Source organism: Etheostoma cragini, chromosome 22, assembly GCF_013103735.1.
Source record: "Etheostoma cragini isolate CJK2018 chromosome 22, CSU_Ecrag_1.0, whole genome shotgun sequence".
Classification (NCBI taxonomy): Eukaryota; Metazoa; Chordata; class Actinopteri; order Perciformes; family Percidae; genus Etheostoma; species Etheostoma cragini.
Genome location: NC_048428.1, coordinates 14071537 through 14093911, shown reverse-complemented (window position 1 = coordinate 14093911; position 22375 = coordinate 14071537). Strand labels below are relative to the sequence as shown.

Sequence of the window (22375 nt, the reverse complement as noted above, 5' to 3'; positions counted from 1 at the left end):
ATCCTAGCTGCACATTCAGCATCGTCAACTTTACTGTTTTAGTTTCATCAAAACCTATGCAAAATGGGATCTATCATTGAAACTGATCATCAATTTAGAACCAAATGAATAAATTCAGAATTTTTTCAATTTAGAGATTTTCCTGAGTTAATTAAAATGATTTCAAATCTTTATCAATGCCTAATTTCTATTTTACCTATCATTTGTAAAAGCTGCAAATATTCAGACTCATCTTCAGATTTAACTAACAGACTGTAGTTAAAGAACAAAGAACACAGTGGGGGGTTACAACTAGTCTTGTTTTAAAGATGCTCCATATGTTAACTTTTTTATCATGAATAAAAAAATGCAATCCATAAATCAATTAAGTTGTCCACATGAAACAAAAGGAGAGAGGATAGATTCAAAATATATCCATTAAGTTATAAAATAATTATACATTTTGAAGCATGTGTGCTAATTTCTCTCTCTTTGTCCTCATTGTCAGCTGTAACTCAATGTAGTGAATAGGGTTAGAATAAAATTATAAAATAATTTTGATACCAGCTCCCTGGAAAAAAAACTAGAGTAACTGCTTTGTGGATACAACTCATTCTCTGGATACACAGTCAAGGGCAATGTGATCACAAAACATGAGAAAATTAAACAAGAGAATAGTTTTCAACTTTGGATTTATTAAGTTAGATGTACAAAAGATCAATGACTTGATACATTTCATGTTTCAAGGCTTTGTCACTTAAGACAAAACAAACTGTCCCAATCGAAAGCCTCCCAGTCTTTTCATGTTGCCTACCAGCTCTCAAAGAGACAATTATACATCACAGTACAATCTACTGTATAACGTAGCTATTTCATCAAATAGATTTGTATATAATGTAAAGAAATGTCCTACAAAAGTGCAGAACAATATGTATTTACAGTATAATCTTGATTTTTTCATATAAAACTACTTCAGCAGATCCTGTGTGTGTGCTCTACTAAACAGCTGCTCACCTTAAGAAGCTTTCTGCTTTTGCGGTGAACATTTGTGTTTATAAGCAGATTCAGATAAGGCACTGACAAGGGTCAAAAACAGATTTGAACAATCTTAGCTAGCCACTCAGCTAGCCACTACACCTCGACTTCAATCTCCCCAGTTAAAGTTTCATCTCGCCTCCATTTTAAAAGCATTTAGCTACGTATTTCCAACTTGACCCTTTATGGCGACTTGTAATATGATCTCAAATGACATCACTCAGAGCAAGGTGTGCTGTCAAGTGGCCATTAAATGACCCATTTATATAGTGTGGAAAGCAAAGTAAAGGCATGGGGTGACTGCATTCATACTGAAGTTAAAACAAAAACGTAGAAGACGCATAATTCAATCAAACGTCACATATTTAATACTCAACACAATGTGACGTCAATGCATCTGATTTGGTCTGTGCACGAAGCTGCCGTAACATGTAAAAGGCTATAGGGCTCTAAGGTGACAAAACAATCCAACATGACTAATACTGCACGTGAACTTAGCCTAAAGTTTCTGCAACTTTTCTTTGGCCACTTGTTTTTTATGGAGTCAAGGTTCACTGCATTGGAAGCTGGAATGGCTGTCACAGACTCCAACAGTACTGTTGGTATTGCTTAATAGACATTGCACAATGATGCAAAAGTTTGGTTCTTTTTTTCTTTACATAATTTTCCATACAAAACGATTTAAAAAAATGATTCAAATAGAAAAATATCTCCTCAGTTGATTATCCTGCATGTTGGAAATGTTTCAATGCATGATATCAAAAGTGCAATGTTGACTGTCCTTCTTAACGGGGTTCTGAGTGCCATGAAAGTAGGGTAATGCAACCCTCTAAGATGTTTAAAAAAAGACATTCTTACTTACAAATTCTTATTGTAAGGCGTTGACAAAGATTCATTTACATTTTTGTTTAAGTGACAAAAGAAAAATCATTGGCTAAGATGACTCTGTATGTGTTATTGTATGTCATATAAAAATATTTTACCATCTTAATTTCAGACACAGCTAACTGAGACTGATGAGCTACTTACAGTACTATCCGATGTGATCAATGTCACCAGTCAGTCACGCTTACATAGTGTCAGGCCAAACCTGGACACTGTCCTGTGACAGAAAATGAGAGTAAAGACCCAGAAAGCTTGAGACATCAATGCTCTCTAACTTGGGTCACTTTTCCTGCTCTTGTTAAAGGGCAGCAGTCTGCAGCCTGCGAGACTGCTGAGTGCTTTCTCGCAAGTCCCCTCCTGAGGCAACACACTGAGACGCCTCGGAGGACTTTGGAGGTCTGACAGCAGTCAACCCGGTCTCTCAGTGAGTAATCCAGGTTGTGCTAGTTGGTGAGAGATGCTGGGGTCCTCACAAGGCAGACACTGGTGATAGATGCCAGGGCAGGAATTTGAAGTGATGCTGAGCCCTGGAGTCTGGTGAAGATAGAGAGGGTTGGCCCTGGGGATGGAGCGGGCCAGAGAGAAGGGGAGGTCCCGGGGCCGCAGAGAACTCATAGGCCAGGGAAGGGGAGGGGGGTCCGCTGGGCTCAGAAGCAGCCCTGGACAAACGGGTGGCTGAGCAGAACGTCTGCGGTGGGCCGCCACTTCTCCTCCACAAACACCTGGCGCAGAAAGTCCCTGCCTGCGTCGGACACACCATCGGGAAGCAAAGGCTTTGTAGGCTGGGTGGCGATCTTAAAAATGGCTGCCATGGCCTCGTACTCGGCCCACGGAGGTTTCTGGGTCAACATTTCCACAACCGTACAGGCAACACTCCTGAGGACAAACATCCAGCAGGGTTGGTTGATTGTGAGAAAATCTGATTTAAGCACATTGGCATCAAATATTTGTTCACAATTACTGTAGATTAATGGGTTATTATGTTTCTATGCAATTATGTTTATACTTATTGTACAAAACGGGGGGTTTGTCAAGGCATGTATGTTTATTTACCCGTAATACTGTAAACCTGAACTGAACTGTCACCTGCAATTGGCTCACATACACTACATAACACCAAAGCAAGGCTGAAATATTGCTACATGTATTGTGACTGCATTATTTACACAACAGAGCTTTTTTTTTTTTAAATGACCACAATGACCGAAAAGATGTGTCTAAACATATATCACATAGTCATATTTATTAAAACTGTTACTGTTACAGAACACTGGGAGACAATCTAATCTCACATATGCTTCACAAATGTGGCATTTACTGCATTAGGTGGCATTATATTTTTCGTTGTTCATGTTGATTCAATCAACAACACAAATTCATAATTCTGTTTTTTAATACAGAATTAACATGGCATTCATGTCTTGGTGATTGCTATGTGTATAACTATAACTGGTCTTACTTTACCACTCACACAACTGTTTCCATTCAATGTATTGCTATACCACCCATTCATTGAGGTAACTTTACACTGCAACAGTGTATTTTTGTGTTTGTGATAAATATTGCTGTGCTACAGTCTAAATAGGCCTCATAACAGTTCCGGCTGATCATATTCCTTACCATACATCAGCTTTGCGGCCATAGCCTTCCCCATTGATGACTTCAGGGCTCATCCAGTAGGGGGTGCCAGTGACGGACTTGATTCCTGTACCAGACATGCAGATGGTCTGGATTCGTTTGCTGGCTCCAAAGTCTCCCAGCTTCACGTTCCCCGAAGAGTCCCTCAGGATGTTAGCACCTGGCGGAACGAAACAAAACGAGCTCAGAGGTGCTTAAGAGTCTCCCGAGGGCTGTCAATATCCTGGGATACTTTGACTTTGGTTCAATTAATGTAGTTACAGTGTGGTTACGAAGTTCATCTGCCAGCATATCAGCTGACTGAACAACCTGAGGGGGAAGGTAAACTTTTCCTTTTGCTTGGATCGAACACTGGCAAAATTACTTATAAAATGTCAAAGTATACCTTTTAGCAACCTTTATAAAAATATCACAATGACTTAACTCTACAAACACTTTTGCCTCATTGGTTTACACAAATCAGAAAATTAAACATTGCATCAACTGTCTGCTTCACATGGAATCAAACCCAAACACCCTTCCTCCTTCTTTGGTCATTTTCCGACATGTAGCTGTGTCTATCCCATTTCCTTTAGGCGCTCCACTTGTTTGATCAATGACTAAAGTACACCACTCGCCACTCACTTTCTCCACACCCAGTGTGGGATGGAGCGCTGCAGAGAAGAGATTGAGAGTCACTCCAACTGAAATATGAGACTTTTACTCTTAACTTTTTGGTTGTTTAACCTGTTTCCACTGCCTGTGTGTTTGTTGTAAGAATGTGTGACAGTCTCCATTAAATTATGTTAACTGCATTTAAGGCTTTATTTGGCAATGTTAATTCATAGAAACTTTATAGTGTAATGTAATAGCTATGGTGTCAACCTCTTTCCAAAAACCGCATGTGCTGACAGCTCTTTTACAACATACAAACTAGCTCTTGTATGGTGAGATGAGCACACACCATATATTACACATGAAGAGCCTTTTAAGTGGAAAATCCCACCCACAGATATACTCTCATTGGGCCTGCCTGTGTCCTGTGAGACCTGCTATCTTTTTTCCCCAACCAGACGGTATATTTCCCTCTTCTTGGCCGCGGCTGAAAGAAACAGTGACTCCCAAATGCTGCGGGCAGCCAAACTAAAGCCTTTCCATCCGGTGTTACATTTTTAGACTGGCCAATTTCACCAGCATGGAGCCTAATATATCTCAAAGGGGAGTTCAAAATAGCACATTTTTTCCAAGCTCCTTCTGTAGACGGCAAATAACCAAATGAGGAAATGTCAACCAGAATAAAGTGAATGAACCTGAAGTTTTCTTAGCAACAGTTTCTGCAACATAAATCATAAAGCAAGACTGTTTGTCTGCATCTCAAGTGTGTGTGTGTGTTCACTGGTTACAAATCCAATTAAAACCCTATCCTGACCTTTGCTAGCTTGCTGTTTTGGTTACCTTTGATGTCTCTGTGTACAATCATGTTGCTGTGCAGGTAGGAGACTCCCTGGAGGATCTGCCTGGTGTATCTCCTCGTCACCTTCTCTGTCAGGGCCCCATAGGCTTTTAGCTGGTCCTTTATTGAGCCCTGGAGAGATGGCAAGAGAGTGAGAGAGAATTTTTATATTTATATAATATATATTGTCATAGTTGTAGGATACAAAATAATCGGCTTTGGAAGGACGTGTATAACGGATATGAAATGGTTCAGCGTCTGTCTGTCTTTAAAGAAAATAAGCATACTTGCAACATTTTCCAGCTGAAGCGGATTAATTTACTTTTATTGCGAAAGCGGCCTCTGAGCCAATTTTAAATTACAAAAACTGAGTATATAAACACTCAATGTGCTGAAAGAAATCTGCATTTTAAGTCCAAACACCTCCTGTGTCCTGCATTTTTTTCATTTCCTGTTTTCAGTTCCTCGAGAGGAAATCACAGGAGCAAAGACCTGATCCAGGAACACCTGTGACGCAGTTTAGGACTCACACAATGAAAACAAAACTTCTCCCTCTTCGCTTTCAGCTGTCAGCAAGACACCTCAACAGCTCTCTGGCCTCAGAGGGACACTTGCCCGCCCCCCCACCCGTAGGCAACTAATGTGTTATCGGTTAGCGACAGCGATGCAGCCGTGCGGAGCAGTCACACGCAAACTTGGCTTTGGTACCTAGCCTCCTGCATCTGCCAAAAAACTTGAGTGAAACATAAACATTTCCAATTTCCAGATAATGTGTGACTAAGACACTCAACGCCACTTAGAAAAAAATGCCCAGGAAATATTAAAACCAGGCTCAGGGACAGGGTCCACAGGCGACAGCAGCATTATTAAGGCGCTCATTTAGTGAGAAAATGATCTCATAAACTTAGCTGTTCTGCTGACATCCACCACTGAGAAAAGATTAGTAACATTTCAAAAATAGCTCTGGAGCCAGAACAACTCAAAACATAACGTTCTCAGAAATTTATCTGTATTGTATCTCAATCAAACTTAAATGACAGTGATAAACGCTTCAATATATTCAAATGAAAAGCCCTGCAGAATACGCACCCCGGGCATAAACTCCACAAAAATGGTGAGTTTCCTCTGTTCAACGTCCCGAAGACAACCATAGTACTGTACAATCCGCTCATGATGCAGATTCTTAAGCAGCTGAATCTCACACTCCAGAGCATTCACCTCCTACAGAAAAAAAAAATTGAATTAAGGAAAGCACAGAACACTTAAAATATGAAGCATTGTTAAACTTGAATCATAAAACCACTGTTTTATGCCCTAACATTCACGTAGCCTGTGACCTTTTCCAAACAGCTGTGAGGTGTTCACTCTCACCTTGCTGGTTTCTTGACAGTCGGTATCAAAGGGCACCTGCTTGGCGGCCAGCTCGCGACCTGTGTCAGCATCATAACAGAGGTAGACCTCCCCGAATGCCCCGCGCCCCAGGAGCTTTCCTTGTCGCCAGTTGACTGGCGCCCGTGGCGCTGCAGAAACAAGAACACCACATGATGAAAACCCACCAGTAATTCATTAGGTTGCTAAACCTCCAGAGGCAGACATATCCACTGTGATATACTGGTTTGAGAAAACACTGAAGCATGCATCAAAATCCACCCGCAAGACCCAAGTGTACCTCACCAAGACCAGATGTCAAAAATCCACCGCAGGATTGTTAACTAATTCCCACCGCAGACCCTTGCAGATAGGGAAAGCCCTGATATCTGAGTCAAACCACGATCAACCAACAGAAAGCCGGCAAAACCTAAAGAAAGCATCTCAACAACTCTCATCTTCACAGGCCCAGACTCTGAGACTTTGTTTTGGTTTTAACAGGCTTCTTTGTGGCCGGGTTAGACAGTCTGAGAAAGACACCAGAGACTGACATGTCAACCGCAGACTGCTGAGCTGAGCTGAGCTGAGCTTTCGATTCAAGACAGAGACAATTTCTGGGCAATGCATACTGCGGACTGATTGAGGACAGATGTGATAAGTGCGCCTATGGATGGATGATGAGAGGGGAATTCTGCCTGTACTGTACATTATTTTGTACTTCCTTAAATCATGTTTGACACCCATAAAGTATTCACTTAGAGGAAATTATCTTTGTCTTTAATTCTTGTAACTCCCCTTTTTTCAGCTTGACCAATTAAGTCACACTGTTATTCATTAGTTTGAGATGTAATTCCATTTGCATTGCTTTGAAATTTTATTTCATCAATATTTTGTAGGGCACCCAGGATGCCTTTCGACAAGGGCTGGGTACCATTTAAAGTTGTTTAGATAATATGCTGATAGGATACCTGAGTATCAGTACTAATACCATACCTTCTTTATTGCCTGAAACCTAACTATTTATTGTTAGCATATTTTCATTTCATATAAGAAGGTGTGCTCAAATGATAATCTGGTCTAAAAACAAGAACTTATTTGGTAAATAAAGAGGGGAATTTAGTTATTTTTAAAGCCCCCACATGTTCATGTTTACAAGTGCATAAATACGGTGGACATATAGTCGTAAATACGCATTTACATTATGAGATTTATAGCGCTTAAGTGAAAAGTACTGAGGTTTGATGCCCAGCCCTACTCTTGGCAAGCAGAAGAAAAACAAAACATTCTTCATTCATCTCTGGGTTATCAGTGAGGGTTTATGTCTCATTATCCACAGGAACCAGACAGATACAACACCAATCAACAACAAAGGCCTCGAATTGCAGTTTATTTAAGACTGTTTATGTGTTTGGGTCAAATGGTCCTTCGGTGTTTCCTGTCCCTTCATTTTAAAAAGATTTTAAGGGGGACTACTTACACTTCGCTGTACCACGCTGGCAGCTTTTGTCGGGGGTGCGGCCCAGAGAGCGCAGGTCGCTGTACTGCAGCGTACTACTGTCTCCATTGTAACTGCGTGTGCGACTGGAAGGAACCAGCTGAAACAGGTTCTCCTGCGGCATAAAGCTGCGCGGAAGTGTCCTGCGACCTGAAAACACATTTATTTATATATATATATATATATATATATATATTTATTAACAAAGAAAAGACAAAATAATGACTTTACACACACACAGACAGTCCACTGCAGCTTTTGTTTGCATTGTGAATGATTTCTACACTGTTTCCACATCGTTACTTTACAGGTGTTGTGCATAAAGTGAGCTCTTGGCCAAGACTTAGGGCCAGCCAGAGCAGAGTGCCTCTCGCCACTCTGTCCCACTTCCCTTCAGACAGGAAGCATGGCGCTGTGTTTTTATACAAGTTCGGGTTCACCACAGGGAAACGTAAATCATTGCTAGCCAAGGTTAGCCTCTGAGTAAGCAATTACTAGCAGCTGCCTGGAACAGCGAGCCAGGACTTCATGTACCAAATCTACCCAGAGAGCGAAACAAGAATGCAGATATTTGAAAATATTTGATCTGAAAGTGAAAAAGAAGTGATAGAAATGTGAGGAGGAGGCACTGTGAATGATATTATCCATCTGAAGTTAAAAATTCTGACCCAATGAAAGTGCTTTGGAAGTGTTGTGTGACTGTCTGTGTCTGTATCATAGCAGCATATCTGTGTAATCTGTGAAACAATAGTGGTGTTGTTCTTGCTCTAGCAAAGCTGGTTTCTTACGGTCTCCATAATCCTTGCTGCGATTGGGCAACTGGAACTGGCGAGGGAAAGTCCCTCCTTTCCCATGGCGACCTGAAGATAGAGCAACGAGGAAGAGCGGTCAGAAAGTTATTGATGCATTAACATCAAATTAATTCTCATTTTACAACAACATTTTTGTGTGTATTCACGTTTAAGTTCAATAATGTAATTGCTTGGAGCTTATTAGACCCAGACATATTGATGCCTAATATGTATAAGGATAATAGAGTTTCACATTTCAGCTGATCACATCTGACAGACACTACATTGCCTTTACTCATCTCTACACGTCAAATCAAAGCGGAGTTCAAAAGCAGCGAAATGTAAGACAGCTTTTCACACAGCGAACAGAGCTCACTGCAGCCAGGAGAGAAAGTGAAAACAGCTCACGTGTGCTAGCTTAGCCTTAGCTCTGAACCCAGTGGAGCAGTAACTAAAGGCAGGTGGGGAGCACTGCTGACGCAAGCGAGCGCTGACACACACACACACACACACACACACACACACACACACACACACACACACACACACACACACACACACACACACACAGAATGGAGAGCAGCAGAGCCACTTGCAATTGAAAGCAGCTGTTCTGTCAGATGACTGCCTCCCCTCGTGGTGTTTTTGTGGCCGTATCCCATGGAGACAGGAGTTATTTTTTGTGTTTGGCAGCACGAGATGGAGAGGAAAAATCTACTCACTGGGAATGGTAAACAAATACTGTAGCCCTCAGCAGGAAGGGCCACACAGCTTTACATCAGGGAGGGAAGAGTGTGTATATGTGTGTGTGCAGGCACGTGCATGCATGTGTGCCCAAGTGAGTCTTTAAGTGCTGCCGCAGCTACATGAAGCTCCCACACTCCCAGTCTGTGTACACAATGTGCAGCACTCCCTTTTTAATTTACAGCATGGGGTGGTGCAAGAGAGAAAGAAATGACCAGATTGGAGGAGCTGTTGTGGTTCGTCTGTTCATGAGGATTACTGTGGCATTATCTGTCATCCTGCTCTATTTGATCTGCATTCTGAAGGAAAAGGGACAGACAGGGAGCCAAGGGACAAGGAACAGACGAGGAGGGGGGCATCTCGAGGCAAGTGGACAGAGAAGGGAAGTGATCATGAAAAGACAGGAAAGCAGCAATTTCTGTTTGGAACTGTAGAAAAAAAAGAAGAAGAGGAGAGATGGGATGAGGGAGACAAATGAGCTGGACAAAGGGTACTCAGAGGAGACTGGGCCAAAGAAAAAGTAGGAAGAGTTATGACGCTATCACACTCCCTTCATCACCTCCTGAGACACAACAAATATAACTAAGATAATAAATATCTCCACAATAACCCATTCCCCTTTTTAAGTATTTACTCCCTGATAAAACCATCAAATAATATCACCTCCCTCCTCATTAGTAATCTCAAGAGGGTATTTGCAACAGGGAAACATCATAGATAATAAGAAGCAGCACAAACAGAGCTTTAGTTTTTTTTATGTGAAACTGATTGGGTAGCTACAATTGCAGGAGAACTTGAAAAAAAAAGAAAACAGACAAAACTTTCTAATAAAAAACAAGCTTTCTACACCTCTCTTTATCTTTCCGTTGCGTTTGAGTTGACTCAACAGCAGAGAAGCCGTTTTTAGAACTGCTGCAGATTTCTCCTCTCTTACCTTTGTATTCATAGTTGAGGTTCAGGTAATTATTGTCACGGTTGTTCTGCGAGTAAGGAGGACTGAAATGACAAGAGAACGGGGGGAGTTGAAAAAAACATTTAGCTATTTGAGTCAGTAATTTCCCCTTATCTTCAAACAGAGTCTGGCTACAGCTACTGGTCTGAAACTTCAGACTGTAAAGCAGCACAAAATGCCTCAAAATGTACTGGTGCGTTTAATCTACTGAGCTTTCAGTCTAACTTGTAAAAAAAACAATGTCCTGAAATAGACAGGATAAGCTGAATGTTGAGAATCTCTCTGCATTAACAATACCAAAGGGAAAGTGAAGTTTGTGGTGCTAAATTTCTGAAATTGCAGTGAAACTAACTTTCCATCATTAAATGTGTCCGCTCTCATCGGGTCATCGAAGTAAATGTGTGTTGTCCCCCCCCGACTGACTGTGGCCAGCACTGCCCCGCCGAGCCGGCAGGGAGTGACGTCTCTGTCTGCTGCGGGGCGGCGCAGGGCCACGAGACCCTGGATAAGGGGCACGCATGCCCCCTCGCAGGGAAAAGTTCCATGGACTCGTTTCCTGCCATTGTTCTGAAGCCTGGAGCCCAGATAAGCCTCGTGCAGGTAGAGCTGTTTCCGTCCTACGCTCTCTCAACCTCACATTTCTTTTCCATTTGATTCACATTCAGACTTTTCACCCCCCCCCCCCCCCCCCCCCCCCCCCCCCCCCCCCCCCCCCGCGTCTCTCTCTCGATAACGGAGGAATCCAGGCGTCCAGATAAGAGCTGTGTCGCCACGGCAACAGCAATGGGACCTGATTCCTCCCAGCACAGACAGGGTCAGGGAGCTCTGCTGGCCTTTGACACACTTTGCTAACTTCACTGAGAGCCTCTAGGTTGCTTCTGTGTGTGTGTGTACGTGTGTTTGCAACATACAAGATCACACCCACGTGTGTTAACAAGCACAAAGACTGTGATGAAAACCAAGTCTTACATCTCTGCAGATCATGCTGCTCTGCAATATGAATGTGCACATCATTAATCTAAATCCACACAGACAAGCAGTATAAATCCCACATTGCATGATGACTCACCTGTCCAGTGCTTGATCTATTGATTGACAGCTGCTCGACAGTGAGTTGTCTGCGCTCGCAAATGGATCCAGCATCTGACAAATACAACAACACAGGGGAATTGAGGGTCACAGAAGATGCAATCATGTGGGAGAGAATATAAAGCAGTGCAGATAAAGCAGTGTGTATGACTGCAGCGCAATATCCGAATGTGAAGGGGCATGATATGTCTGTCTCTTTGAAAGCTGCATGTTATACGCAGAAACATTAAAAGCTATTCTCAACGGTAACTTATGCTGCCATTTACAATACTACTACTACTACTAGAGCTCCAATAAAAATATATAATCAATAATAATATACTGGACTTCATCTCCATGGATACCGGAAGAGTTATCACAGAGAAACTGCTACAAATTGGGCCTCCCTTTATTTGAATGCACAACAAGTCGAGAACCAGTATCCCGGAAGCTTCCTGTTTCCTAGAAAGTTGATAAAGGGCAATGAACGATTTACCTATAATAACTGACAGGAAACACCATTTTTATATGGTCTGGTTAAAAAAACTGTAAACTTGTTCATTATACTGCATAATAAACAAACGTTTAAAAATGACTTTTATGCTGTCTATATTTCCTTCGATAAGTGGCCCTATGAGGCAAAGGCAGAACACAAGACTTCAGTTGTATGTTGTGTCAAAATCCCACCTCAGATATAAAGGTTTACTTCTCAACGCAGCAGGCCCGGGTTCGACTCCAACCTGCGTCCCTTTGCTGCATGTCATCCCCCCCCCCCCCCCCCCCCCCCCCCCCTTCATGCTAAGTGTCCATGACAAGCATGCCTCTCATAAGTCTTGCCCAAAATGAAAAATGATTTAGGGGTAATAAGGTAGATGCTAACAAATGGGTCCCACATAGGCAAGGAAGTCAGACCTTTGTTGTGTTAAACCGCTAAACGGAATTTTTCTGTGTATACTCAGGTTACTAGCCAAATATCTTTAAACAGAAGAGCAAAATTAGAACGTTATGAAAGTTAGTCATTAAAGTGCATTGACTGGGACTGCTCAAGTTACAACATGTTATAGCCAGACTAGCAAGCTTTTGTTCAGCTTTGTAGAATATATAAAGAACCTAAAGAAACAAACTTCTTTTGTTTGTATGAAGAGCGTTGATTTAAACCACGACTCCGCCCAATCACAGAGAAGTGTTTATCTAGAACATGGTATTATAAGGAGGTATTTTTAATTGTCCTAATGTACAGTCTCTTTACTCAGGACATGCTCTTACATTCTGGTCTTGGGTCTCAGGGATGAACTCCCCTTCACTGTGGATGCTGGTGTAGGAACCCTGGCGGGCAATCTGCTGCTGCTCCTCGGGGACGCTACCAGGAGGCGGGGACGTCCGACCTGTGTGCAGGGAACCTGGGACAGTTTCAAAGGGTGGATGGAGATGGAGGAACAAGGAGCAGTGCAGAGGGGAATGGAAGAATTGAGTTCAAATAAGGAGGAGAAAAATCAGAGAACAAAAGGAGAAATTGAGCGTTGAGGGGGAGAAGGGACAGAGGGAAGGGGAAGATGATGAAGAGATAACCGGTTGGTGGGCCGGGGGTGGGGGGGGGGGGGAGGAAGAATAAGAGAAGTGATTTACTAAACCACACCACCGCAACCCCTAACCTCAATTACTGAGACAAACGCTCCCCCGGCTGAGCTGCAGCGGAGACTCAGTACTCGTCCTTGACTCTCTCGACAGTGTAAGAACACCTACTGAAAGTCTTTCTGTCGCTGGCTGAGCTGGCAGTAGTACCGAAACAGTGCACAGAAGCCTAAAGATGCCAAGGTGTACAGGTACTTTTACAAAACAGTCTAGTTTTTGACTGGAAGCTCACAGTTCGGTTTCTTTCTGCATCTTTCTCCTCCTTCCATGCCTCTCCTCTCCCCCCTGCTGCTACATGTCATTAAGGTACCCGGGCTCACATCACATCTTCACTCAACCATCCACTGTGACGGCTCTGCTGTCACCTCTCATCTGCCACCACTCCCTCTCCTTCCATCTCTCAGCCTCTCAGACTTGCTACTGGCAGGGGGAATTGATAGGGAGCTAGGTAATTCTATACAATTTATATGACTCGGAATGGTGATGCCGCTGATGTTATCAGGGCTGCGTGAGAAAGACTGGCGGCGACAGCGATCAACCGATTAGATTAGCTTACCATCTGGTGACCATTGCCCCTACAGTGGAAGTAGTAGTAATGTTTGGGTCAGAATAAACAAACAAGATATACTTTAGTGTTCATTAGTGAGCTTAGGGAGCATACATTGTAGGGCTGCACGATTAATTGTTTTATCGCAATTTGAAAGAATGCGATTTGCTAACCTTGAAGACCGCGATTAATCAAATGTGAAATATTTAGTTGAACGGTTGCTGTAACATTTGATTTAACATTCCTTACTTCTCTTTTATTGTATTTAATGTTTTTCATAAGTTAAATGCTGCAATCATGTTACCCATCATAGGTTGTTAATAGGAAATCTCTTATTTTCAGTGGATGTTTCATCTATTTTTGATTACTTTATTTAACATGATCGTAGAAGGTGCAACATGTAGCAACAACAACATATGATTGCAAATCATTCAGCCCTAATATGTTGTTACCATTGGGCTGAGCATCTTCAGGACTAACTAATCAAGGTGAGGAAGCAGATGGAGAGCTGCTTGGTATGAGAGCACACTCTTGTCCTTGCTCTGACCTGACAACTCTCTGGCTGTTCAAGTTGTCACTTTCACTACCAATTTAAATTTGTCCATTCTGAAAAAGCATGTCCCTCATCTTTACATTAACATTCCAATGACTTTGGCATGACTCTGTTTTGTAAAGTGACAAGCCTCCCTTGAGACCTTTGCAGGTAAACAAGACATCTTGGGATCAGCAGGGTTTGGTTGTAACTCTCTGTTTTTTTTTTGCTTTTCTGGGAGACATTACATCTAAACAGCACCTGATAGAGCTGTAATGGCATCCTGATAGGTCTGATAGCCACTGACATTTTGTTTCTAGAAGCCGGCTCACCTGTCGAGTGTTTGCGCACCCTCTCCGAGCCCTTGAGCAGGGAGCCCTTCAGATCTCCCAATGACCGCGATGACCTCATCTCGCTCTGTTTGTCCCTGCTGTTCACCTGTAGGTACTACAGAGAGAGAGTACATGGGAAATGGAGCAAGACGAAAAAGAGAAAAGAATCAGGAGAGGAAGTGAGGGCAGTTAAATCATAGTATCGGTGGGGGACGGTTGTTTCCTCTAAGTGACTGTCTGGAGCAAACAGTGGCTCTGATGCTGCTGACTTCATTTAAAGGTTGTGTGGTTATAAAAAGACATGACTTAAGCAACTGAGTTCACAATAAAGGCCAGTTTATGCTTCTGTGTTAAATCAACACTTTAGGTACGGAGACACGGACCCTACGCTGGACCCTGTGCCATAACCTGACATGCACCTCTCAAAAAAAAATTGCAGTGACACAGATCACAAAGAACTGTGATTGGTCCGATTGGCCGTGACTTGGTAAGACTGCATTTCTCCCCGTGGTCAAAAAGAACAAGGCTATGACTCTAGGCACACACACATGCCGGCCCTGCGATCAATTTAAAGATTATCGGCACAGACCCCAACGTGGCTGTTACCAACACAGTTGTTATAGTTACTATTTCCACATTGCTGCATTGCTCATTGTCTATTTTATGTCTTATAGTGGATGATCAGTTTCATGTGTTCAGTACGTTGTTAGGAACCCACATGGTTGTTCTTCGGTGTCTTTAGCAGTATCCTGAGCAGCCCGTTGGTCCCCGAGCTGCAGCCCAACGTCAGCACCGCCTGATCCAGGTCCTCCTGGGTCTTCAGGGGCAGCAGCAACTGAAAGGACAAGAAAACATGCAGCACATGACCTTTAATTCCCCATTGTTCAAGGATGGTGGCATGTAAAAGCATCAGCACACGCATGACGTACTATAGATGTCATCATGTGAAAGCCTTGTTAAGGTTCAGGGATTTTCACAGAGAAAACACCTGGAAATCAAGGTTTTTCCTGAGATACTCAAATGCTGCAATGGGACTGCATAGAGTGTTTGTTGCTTTCTTGTTTACAAACGTTATTCTTGTACCTCTTTTTCCATAAAGAACATGTCCATCTGCTGGCCAAAGGCCTCGGTCACTTTCTGCAGCAGCTCCTTGACTTTCAGCGGCCTCTGGAACGGGATGATTCTGGGAAGCAGAGAACGCCGGCAGGGTCAGAGGTCAGAGAGAGAAGCTAGTGTTGTGTCTAGCTGGGACATTTCATGACATCAGACTCTGAAGCCCAGTCTGAGGTGGGATTTTGGCACAAAAATAAATATCAGCTGATTGGCAGCTACAGCTGCTCATAGTTGCCAGAACAGAAAAAGAAGGGATAGAAAAATTAAATGGAGTTACAGTTTAGATGTGGTGGATCCAGTTATTGTTTTTCAATATAGTTTTCAAACTTGTCTTTCTAATCTATGTGTAACAATGTTTCTGTGGTAACAAGAAAGAAAAAAAGGGCATCTGGGTCAAGGAGAGGAGCTGATTCTAAAGGGGCATTAATCAATGCAATGAAAACAGAAAGTACCAGAGTAAACCCCTCTGATGTATACAAATATCTTATCTACTGTACGCCTACGTGTATGACTGAGTGTGCATACTCTGTCTGTCCGAGCTTATCAGAGAGTGTTTGTAGTGAGTGTATATATGGCTGCGTGCATGTTTGTAAAACTCAACATGCATGAGTGTGCTTCCCAATCAGTGTGTGCATCGGCCACTGTTTCAACACCACTGGGCCTCTCCACTAAGCCAGCACAAAGGCAGATGGGAAACTTCCTGAGAGGAAAGGGGAAAAAATCTGGAGCGGCAGCAAAAAGCAGCAGGATGTGTGTCTTTCCCTCCTCTTTTTAAAGACTGACAGATACAGAGACGTGGAGATATTTACAGACTGTGAGAGGGAAAATAAAAGGAGACAGCCTGACAAAATAGGAAAGAAAGAAAAAGGAGATTCTCTTTGGCATTTCTTCTCCTCTCTTTTCTATCCATCTCCCCTCACTCTCTGCTTTTGAAGAATCCGCAGCCCCCTATCTCTTTATAGTATCCTGATAAAAGGACTTGTTTTTATCCCATCCTTTCCTCATCAGAGGCCAAAGCTCTGGCTATCTTAATGACTGCTCATTGGATCCCTCATTTGAGGAGAGGATTCTGGGAAAAGGGAGGCCTGCAGATCAGAGGTGAGCAGCAGTACAGCTAAACGCTCTCCGTCTCTGTTTATACTCGCCGTTGATGTGTCTGATAAAGAGCTGGAGGGATATGGGGGAGGTGTGGGGGGGGTTGTGAGGATGCTGCTCCAAAAGATATGGCTTTCCTTCCTCTGTGTAAGCATGTGTGGACACACAGATTTGCAGAGTAAAAAAGAATGCTTTCACACATCCCAGCTCACTCTCCCTTTCTCTTACCCTTTCTCTCATGGACACAATCACAATCACACCAGAAAAAATGGCCTGGCTCTGTTCCTTTACTCTCTGGCAGGAGACCCTGAGACAGAGCCAGGGGGAAGAGAGAGACGCAGCTCCTATTTCCTGCCCCAAACCTTCAGCGCTTGCCAATGAAAAGAGAGACCGTCCAATTAGATTCCATTGCAGCCAGACACTACGGTTATCCTGACTCAGGGACTCCTAATACCTCAACTGCTGTGCTCAGATGTAACGGGTTATTCACACAGGGAAAAACTTGGATTATGTTTTACAAAGAAAAAGAGAATAATATCCAGCCTCTGTGTTCTTAAGAATGAAACAAAGTTTCAATGATAATTAATAATCAATTGTAATCATAATAAACGTAGTCATAAGTGCCTTCGTGATCCGGTTGAGGGGTTTCTTGCTCAGCAGTTCAGTTCAAGTAGGATTGTAGTTTAGTTGCTTTTCAGTAGGGTTTGTATGGGATTTGGTTTATTCTTATTATTTTTATTTGTTCTGTGTTTTCTTACTTAGCTGTAAATATTTACAAAAACCTTAACCCTAACCCCTCTTCTAGACAGAAATTAGAAACAAGCTTAGACTATAAATGCTAGGTTATGCAGCCTTGGTCGATGTTATGCATTTTTCCCTAGAAATATAAACATTAAACCTGTGTATCAGTATTTTTGGCCACTTGTGGGCAGTGGAAACAATTGGTAAACACAACACGGATATAATATCACATTTTAAGTTGATATGCTGCTAACCTGCTAGCAAAACAGTTGTCTATTTACAGATCAAGCAGTTACAAAGCAATATTAGCATTTATTTGGAGTCACGTTTCTGTCCACCTAATAAATGCAAGTCCAATATTCACTGTCCTTATACCCGGTTGCTTAACAGCTAAATGCTTCACTACGTCCACGTCTAGTCGCTAACTTTGTTTGTCAGCGGTTGTATTCTGGGCAGGTAGTGTATGTGGTTTTTAGAAAACAAAAACAAGATAAAAGATGCTCTGTAGAACTGCAGATTCTGGTGATAATCCTTGGTGGGTTTGTTACTACAAGTTACCCATTTCATGTCTACATAATAATGAGATCTATTGATAATATGGTTAATATAAAAACATTGATTAGAGCAGCATTAAATAAATACATTCCATATGTAAGAAATACTAATGCTACAATGTGATATAATTTTTTTATCATGTGAGGTAACAAACTCGGGATATCCTACTGATTTCCAAAACAGGCCCGACTGTAAATCAAAGTAAAAGCGGTTGGAGTTTGGACAAGCACACAATGTAAAAAAAGCTAAATAACAACACGACAAAAAAGAGATAGTGTGAATTCACAGAGGATGAATAAAAAAGTGCATAAAAATAAGAGTTGCTTTTGAATGGAGTCTTCCAGGGTGAGCTGTTGCATGTCTATTCCAAGACAGCACTGTGGCGTGAGGGGAGCTCTTGAAAAAGAGAAGAAGACCGTGAGATGGAGAAGCAGAGGGAGGCAGAAACACAGAGAGACAGGGACATGAAAAACTTGTCTCTAACTCAGCAGTAGCCAATTAGGGCTGTGAAAAAGCAGAGAGGCCCAATGTGAAGCTGTATTCTTATGGAGGAGCCGTGCCGTTTCCTTTCTCTTTCTAACTCCTGAGAGCCTGTGGTTTTCTTATCACTGCCTCACTGAAGCAACGCTTGTTCTCCTGGTCTATATTCTGATTATTCAAGGCAATTACTCTTATAGGTTCTGGTCAGTCTCCCTTGGATGTTTTTTTCCACTGCACAGTACACTCTCTGTGTTTGCCAAATCCCCCCCTAAGGAGTTGTTTGGAGTTGAGACCCTGTGTGGGTTGTTGAACGAGGGTTTGGTGGGGACAGAAGTCTGTCTGTGAACTTGGACATCTACCAATGCTAAAAGGCCAGACAAGGACCTGAGAGTCACACAGCATCCATACATGGAAGCTGCAATTCCAGCGAAGACAAAATGAGGCTCAGCTCCAAATGAAGCCAGTTCTAAAGATCTGGTATTTATACTGGGCGCCTTAGCTTTCAAAGTGCTCCAACGTGGTAAACAAACTGTAAGACACCTTGGTGGGGAAAACTGCTTAGAAGACAGAGTTGGTGTTACCATGCTTTGTTTCTTAAGTAATTGTGAGGCTGGTGGTGTGGGGGAGGACATATGGCAGCAGGGTAAAGGATGTTGAAGACAGAGAAAAAACACAAGAAAACACAGAAGATAAAGTATTAATTTGGGGTGGGCCTGGAAGACTGGACAGTGTCTTTTCACTCATTCCCTCTCTCAGGCCCTCTCTCTTTTCTTTTCCCCTCCTTAAACGGCCCGTCTGAGCCTGAAAACACAAGGCTGCGGCTAAATGTCAAAGCAGGAATTTTCCCTCTCTTTATGCTTTACTCTGGCATGTAGCTGTGATTTCCACTAAACACCCAAATCCCAGGCATGGCAAAGCATAACAAAAAGATCTCAACTGAAGAGTAAAGGCTTGGACAGAGGAGTAGAAAAAACAATACGGAGGTTCCAACATACCGTTTTTCTCTCTCATGCTCCAGCTTGACTCTTAAATCCTGTTGAGAGGAAAAATAACAACAGAGCGGAGTTATGCAAGTGGAAAGTTAAATTGTGGGACTTTGGCTGCTGAATAAACAAAAGCAAGGAGCTGGACAAGGAATTTAAGTGATGATAGCATTATTAAAGTTGATGCGTGTTTTGAATTGCTGTTGAATTTTGTTCTGACAAACAAAGACACCAAGATCTTTCAACTAGACTGCAAAAATGGCATGACACAATAAAAGGTTTGCTTTTTAAGGGAGTAGGAATCTGGAGGAGCCTGTAACTCTGCATGAGGTCATGGAGAAAAACTGCCACTGACATATCAGTGTGAGCGACCGGTTAGAAAAGAAGGGGTTTACCCCAACTCTGAGCGGAAACTGTCCCTGCTCCTCACTGTTTGTTTATGGCTCATCATAAAAATCTCTGCTTCAAGAGGATTTAGCAATTATCATTCCACAGAGGGAACAAACACACAAGGAAACAACTTCAGAAAGAGTCACAAGGTAATTGAGAGAAATTAAATCCTGGAAGGTGGTAGGCCATTAACCATCATTTATTTTGGTTAAAACCAGTTTTTTATTTTGTTACAATAGACCAGTTAGGGACCAAATACTGCAAATAAGTGTGAATCAGTGCAGTGCAGTGTCACATTAGCGTCAGTGTTCAAATTTGACTCATAATAAGCTCATTTCAGTAATGTCCTCTCCAAAACTACAGCACAACCTTCACCTGACTTTGCAGCTGTCAGTCGGCCAAAGTGAAAAAATCCAAACAGGATGTTGTGTGTGATGACAGTAAAGATTAAGGCCACTGCTGTTTGTATAGTTAATAAACTATAATTGAGCAGAATTTGTGACAGCTTTAATGTGATACTCAAAAACCTAAACTCACCCCCCGTAGGCTTGAACAACAGATGCAAAACGTGTATAGTTTACATGAAGGGCAGCAGCTGTGCTCAAGATAAAGTCACATCTATTACAATGGGTTCTAATGGTAGGGAGGTTTTACAGCAGAAAAAAAAGCTTAATCTCAAACTATTTATGCACTATAATTCACTTTTTGTATACTCATCATGTCCCAATTATTCCCTGTTGCATCATGCAAAGACTCCACTGATGATTGCAATTCTGATGGAGCTGTGTATTTACACGAATTCTATCAAAAATATACAGTAAGTCTTATGAACACACTGAGGAGGTTTGAGAAGTTTCTGTAGAAATCTATGCATCTTCCTACACGGGCTGAAAACACATCTCTCCGGACTGCACTTGAGCTAAGAAGATGATGGCTACAAAAAAAAAAAACGCACTTAAATGTTGCACTCACAAGTGGCTCTTTGTAGTTTGGCTTATTTGAAGCTAATGCACTTGATTCTTGCTGTTGCTTCGTGGTTGAAAGCACTTATTGGAAGTCGCTTTGGATAAAAGCGTCCGCTAAATCAAATGTAATGTAATGTTATGTTTTGACACTACCTTTCAGCATTAGAATCTTTTTCTCAGTCAGAACAGAAACCACAAACCTTTTACAGCCCCCATTTAAGCCTATTACAGGTGGTCAGTTTAAGAAACGGTACTCAAGAGACAGATTTCGATTGTACAGTTGGGTCACTTTAAAGGAAGCATGACTGGGTGCCATGTGTACCTGTTTGTAGAGTAAGGTTCTGTTCTTGGGCTTGTGGCTGTTGTGCTGGGTGTAGCAGCGACCAAGAGCTGCCAGGTCCTTCATAATGGAGTTTAGCGCCTCCTCGTCATCTAAACACAGAAGATAGACATCAGTCATGTGAAATCCCCCAATCGCTCCTTTGAGGTTAAATGAAGCAACCGTAGGATGACCTATAGCTGTATAAACTCAATTTCAATGGTGACATAGGCTCCCTATGTCACCATTCCTTGACATTTAGAGCGTCACAGATGAATGATAATAGCCTAATATGGTTTGATTATTTGTCATGTAGCTTGCAATGGAGTTTGTGTTGGCTCAGATCAGGCAGTGGGGCACCACCAACAACCAACACCTGGTCTGTTACTTCCTGTTCTGATGCCATTAGCAGAGTTTCCATTAATGGAAATAATCTAGCGTTTTTTTGTCTCTCTTACAGAATCAAAACAATGTATTATCTATGAAACAAGAACTTATATCTGTGCAAACAGGTTTGGCCTGGGCATAGGCAGACCTGTATGAGCCAAATCTTTGCGAGTAATGTGAGGAATTGTGATGCTGTGGATAAACCTAACAATGCCTGTGGCTCTCAAACTCTGTACTCTGCATACAAAAGCAGAGAAAGAGAACGGGTGTTTAATAATGCAGCACATGTGTCTAATAGTGGCTGTTGCAGGGGGCAATGTGGTCACAAGTATGTGGCCCAGAGAAAGGTTATTAAGCACTTCAATGTTTCATTAAATACCAGTGGAGGTTTTTCAGGAACCTTCTTCTTTATGTGGAGTTTGGTCTCATGTAATCCGACAAGAATTGATATTTTCTTTTGTCAAATGCTGACTGATTCAGCATCAAAGTGCCTGCAGGCTTCAACGTGAACTGTGTTTGATGGAGCTATTGGAGGCTAAACAGGAGTAAGTCAAGTGTGTTTTGAATTCCTACTCCACTGCTCACAGGGGGACCGGTCTATAGCGTTCATTAAACCTTTAAAAAAATCATTTAGCAAACCTGCAAGTGCAAGAGACCAACGCTCAGCATCGCTTCCCTATTACTCACTTCTCATCTACCACTTCACACTTTCTGCCACACACACACACTCTCGTGTCAAAGGGGGCAATCATGCAGATGAGCATGTCATACATTACCATTTCAAGAGACTTTAATAGAACCAATTATCTGTGTGCTGCTGTGATTACAATATAAAGAAGAGGTCGTTGACCTCAGTTCCTGCCTGCCTCTCAGATGAGCCCTGGGTGCATTCATTTTAACACACACACACACACACA

General features: G+C 42.3%; 1 protein-coding gene across 1 annotated transcript in view; it reads right to left on the bottom strand.

Moving 5' to 3' along the window:
- Positions 1 to 654: 654 nt before the first annotated feature.
- The window catches only part of map3k22 (mitogen-activated protein kinase kinase kinase 22), a 38438-nt gene continuing 16717 nt past the window's right edge, over positions 655 to 22375 (bottom strand). Inside the window, exons 4-18 of the mRNA XM_034861659.1 lie at positions 21075 to 21184; positions 19410 to 19447; positions 15514 to 15613; positions 15149 to 15265; positions 14431 to 14545; positions 12654 to 12787; positions 11389 to 11462; positions 10302 to 10363; positions 8621 to 8692; positions 7815 to 7982; positions 6341 to 6489; positions 6059 to 6190; positions 4972 to 5101; positions 3520 to 3697; positions 655 to 2775 (exon numbers count right to left, since the gene is read on the bottom strand). Coding sequence (XP_034717550.1) covers positions 2547 to 2775; positions 3520 to 3697; positions 4972 to 5101; positions 6059 to 6190; positions 6341 to 6489; positions 7815 to 7982; positions 8621 to 8692; positions 10302 to 10363; positions 11389 to 11462; positions 12654 to 12787; positions 14431 to 14545; positions 15149 to 15265; positions 15514 to 15613; positions 19410 to 19447; positions 21075 to 21184 — 1808 coding nt within the window. The 3' untranslated portion in view covers positions 655 to 2546. The remainder of the gene's footprint in view (positions 2776 to 3519; positions 3698 to 4971; positions 5102 to 6058; positions 6191 to 6340; positions 6490 to 7814; positions 7983 to 8620; positions 8693 to 10301; positions 10364 to 11388; positions 11463 to 12653; positions 12788 to 14430; positions 14546 to 15148; positions 15266 to 15513; positions 15614 to 19409; positions 19448 to 21074; positions 21185 to 22375) is intronic.